Genomic DNA, 3,828 nt, shown 5'->3' with positions numbered 1-3,828 from the left:
CGCACGAGAACCGGAGTTTCATTATGTCATTTTTTCGCGAGAATAAATTCACAACGATTGCTTCGTTTGTTAGGTGTGGAATGTATGCTACCACATGCGTGCTTCCTTTATTTCCTACGCCGGCACAGAGCATAAAAAGACGACGCTCATACACGGTGTTTCGATTTCGTGGTTGGTTGGGCAATGGGCATATTCCTCCAAATTTGTTATTATAAAACGTCATATATGATAGTTACGGTTGTATGTCCGTTGTAATAGGACAAGTGAAGTAAATTGAACCAAAAAATATTCCAATTCCAAGAGAAGTAGTGTAAAATTGAGTGCAACGCGTGTGTGTGCGACTTGCGTGTATGCAGAAGGGGGATCATGACAGCAAAACAGACCCCTGCTTGCAACCTGGTCGTGCGTAATTATTCTGACCTCCCCTGGTCCCAGTATACGTTTGCGTGTCCTTGTGCAAGGCACTTAACAGCAATTGCCAAGGCCTCCAACCCAGTGGGCAGTGGTTACTAATGAGTTGACCAAATTCCAAGCAAACAGAAAAATTACTAGAGCACGACCGATTATCGGTTAGCCGATATATCGGCTGCATTTTTGGGGATTTACCGATTATCGGCAATTACAAATTAACCAATTAAGTAATTACAAGTTTACTAATAACTAATTAATAATAATAATTAAGCCTGTTAGTTGATTTTTATTAGCTATATCAGATTTTTCCGTTTTAATTAGTCAAGTTTTTTAGGTGCATTAAAATATCGGTTATCGGCAACTGAAATTTACAAAATATCGGTATCGGTATCGGTTTGAAAAAAGCAATATCGGTCGGGCTCTAAAAATTACCCATAAAGTTACACACGTGGTAACTTGTAACCGGGCACGAGGTGTATGAAACGGAACACCTATGTCATAACAACGTTGCCCGCCATCGAGGATAAATAAGTTACATACGTGGCAACTTGTAAGCGGGCATGGGCGCATGAGGTGTATGAAACAGAGCACCCGTGTCATAACGACTCCTCTTTTTCCTCCACGTGGGGATAAACAAGTTACATTTGCCGTATAATTTAAACATTAACATTACAGACAAAGGAAGAAGACTTGCAAAAGTTTTTCTGCAACTATGGGATGGTTAAAGACACGAAGATTATACGGGACAGAGCTGATGTTTCAAAGGGGTAATTTGTTTAATACCTTTAAATTTTAATGTGATAAATAACAGTGTAGATATTTCTTTGTTTGTGTTTTTTACCCTGAGGCAAGCTACACTGTAGTGTAAACGCCACCCATGCATTACAAATATAACGAATATAACGAATAATTTCCACTCAACCAACACAGGTACGGATTCGTTACTTTTGAGACATCGGAAGAAGCCGACAGAGTCAGGGATCAGGTATTGTTTTATACGTGCTGTGAAGTGAATTGATTTTGTCTCTAGCCTAGAGCTTAGGGGTTCAAGGCTCGATGCTGCTGCTATTGTGGGTGTCCTTGGGCGAAACACTTTGCAGCATTTGCTTCAACCCAGTGGTCACTAATGTCTAAATTGTCAGACATACACATAAACATTTACCTACAAGTACAAATTAAATGTTACATACGCGGTAACTCGTAAGCCAGCCTGAGGTGTATGAAACAGAACACACGTGTTATAACGACTGTACTGTCGTTGCCTCGTCATGCGAGGACAAATAAGTTACAAACGTGGTAACTTTTAATTGGGCACGAGGTGTATGAAACAAAACACCCGTGCTATAACGACTGTCGAGTGGTTTCCCTCCCCATGCGAGGATGAATAAGTTACATACGTGGTAAGGATAAACAATTTAAATTGAATTAATTACATTACTTCACAGGAAGATTGTTTATACTTAAATGGGAAGAAATTGAACATCGGACAAGCAATCAGAAAACAACAGATTTGTTTTCCCAAAGGTGATGTTACTTTATGTATATTAGGGCGGGGTAAGATGGTCCATGTTTTTAGTGACTTTTATCGTTCCATTTATGAGTAAACGAAAAATATTTACAGAATTATTTAATCGTATCTTTACAAAGAACTTCTTTGTTAGCTATATAAACCAGGATTGGGAAATGTGGGATAATAATAATGTTCTAGCTGTATCCATCTTACCCCAACCTACTGTATGCTAACTGTACAGTAAGATGGATATTGTTTTCGCTTATATAATTATCTTACCCCACTATATTATTTATATATAACATATTCAATGCCATCATCTTGACAGACATCCACGTACCTGGTCCACCTGGTAGTTGGGTAATGCATCCGGCTGGTTACGCATCGTTCACCAACAGTAATGGAATAACTTACTTTGCACAAAGTCCAGTCATCGCCCCTCTACAACAAGCACAGGTGAACACATATTATCACTGTGGAACGGTCACGCTTTTATTCCAAAAAATTATTTTTGATGTTTTAATAATAGGAGTGTTTTAACAACTGTTGTTTTACCGTTACTATCTGTCTTTTCAATTTTTTAAACTCTCCCGTTCTTCGTTTTTGTGACAGAAGAGACGAAATAAATTTCATCCATTCATGCATAAGAATAGGCGCCAAATTTAACACAGGGGAGGCAGGGATAGTTAGACACACAATTCTGTGAAACAAATCTAACTTATTAGTTGTTTTGTAATGTTTACTGATTAATGCAGTGCAAAAAACTGCTCCGTATATAACCCTGCCACCCCAGGTTTGGCGCCTATGACCTCATGCTCACTGTCAAGTCCTTTAACCCCATATTTTCCAGCCATATAGTCATGTGATGAATTACCAACCAATGGCAACACATTATCCCGGGTACGCCTACTCACCAGCGCCATGTAGTGGCCAAGCTTACGGCACGGTTCATCTACCATGGCCCACACCGGTACGTCAGTATCTAATATATTATACAACAACGAATATCTGTGTTTTCGTGATGCTGTGTTTAGCGCTGAAATCCACTGTAGTGTACGGCGTTCTGTTAGTCTGTTACATTTCTTTTATTTTAAACTTTTTTTTGATTTTGAACTTATCGTGTTAGACAAGAATTACAAAAACGACTCGCAATTTGCGGCTTTCTTAATTGAACCTTGTAAAAACATAATTCCGAAGTTTTACGAAGCAGCCAGTTTGTATATCTTAGCGCATGCTTAATCAAACTTGAACTTCTCCCAAAGCCAAGGAATCTTCGAAAGGTTTGAGGTTCAAATTGCCAATAAGAAGGTTATCATGTTTTTGTGGGCGTCAAGTGATAAGTGGGCGTCAAGTGATACTTTGTGGGCGTCAAGCGATAGGTGGGCGTCAAGTGATAAGACGTTAGCCCACAGTCCGACTCCATAACATGTCCAGGTTCAAAACTCAGTTTATTCAACAAAACAGTTCGGGTTACAACGACAAAACAACAACGACGTCACGATACTCTCCGGCCTCCAACTGGCTGGTCCAGGCTCACACTGCCTAGCTGTACAGTACAGGGCAGGGCTTATAAAGGAGATAACTCAAAGGCGAGAACTCCCAAGGCGAGAAGAAGCGTTATACACGAGGAAACATTATACACATTATACAGCAAGGCAAAGTCTCTCAGCATTGTTACAGGGCAAAGTCTCTCAGCATTGTATATAAAGAAGCATTGTTATACATGGGTTACAGGAAACAATCCAGGCGCATACACATTATGCCAGCTGGCCAGCTGTTAAAGTTACACAACGCAAAATTCAATCTTTATGCATTAAGTTAAATTTAGATAATTATATATATTAAATATTTGTGCTCGGAGCACCCTCAACCGCTACATTTTATTTCAAAGTCATATATTTCAATGC

General features: G+C 39.4%; 1 protein-coding gene across 1 annotated transcript; it reads left to right on the top strand.

The window, feature by feature from the left end:
* The first annotated feature begins 1,062 nt into the window (after window positions 1-1,062).
* LOC104266125 (deleted in azoospermia-like) lies at window positions 1,063-3,467 on the top strand. Its single transcript, XM_018816821.2, has 7 exons — window positions 1,063-1,178; window positions 1,342-1,396; window positions 1,857-1,935; window positions 2,250-2,377; window positions 2,772-2,986; window positions 3,184-3,300; window positions 3,356-3,467. Exons 1-7 carry the CDS (start codon window positions 1,129-1,131, stop codon window positions 3,465-3,467), a joined length of 756 nt encoding a protein of 251 aa, XP_018672366.2. The 5' UTR covers window positions 1,063-1,128.
* Window positions 3,468-3,828: the final 361 nt, after the last annotated feature.

Source organism: Ciona intestinalis, unplaced genomic scaffold (genome assembly GCF_000224145.3).
Source record: "Ciona intestinalis unplaced genomic scaffold, KH HT000898.1, whole genome shotgun sequence".
Classification (NCBI taxonomy): Eukaryota; Metazoa; Chordata; class Ascidiacea; order Phlebobranchia; family Cionidae; genus Ciona; species Ciona intestinalis.
The sequence above is the reverse complement of the archived record's forward strand: the minus strand, read 5'-3'. Positions and strand labels throughout refer to the sequence as shown.

Excerpts from the sequence above, each read along its gene's own strand:
- LOC104266125 (XM_018816821.2), top strand. The coding sequence starts at position 1,129 with ATGGTTAAAGACACGAAGATTATACGGGACAGAGCTGATGTTTCAAAG. Across the intron at positions 1,397-1,856 it reads CCGACAGAGTCAGGGATCAG|GAAGATTGTTTATACTTAAA; the intron begins GTATTGTTTTAT and ends ATTACTTCACAG. Across the intron at positions 3,301-3,355 it reads TTGTGGGCGTCAAGCGATAG|GTTCAAAACTCAGTTTATTC; the intron begins GTGGGCGTCAAG and ends TAACATGTCCAG.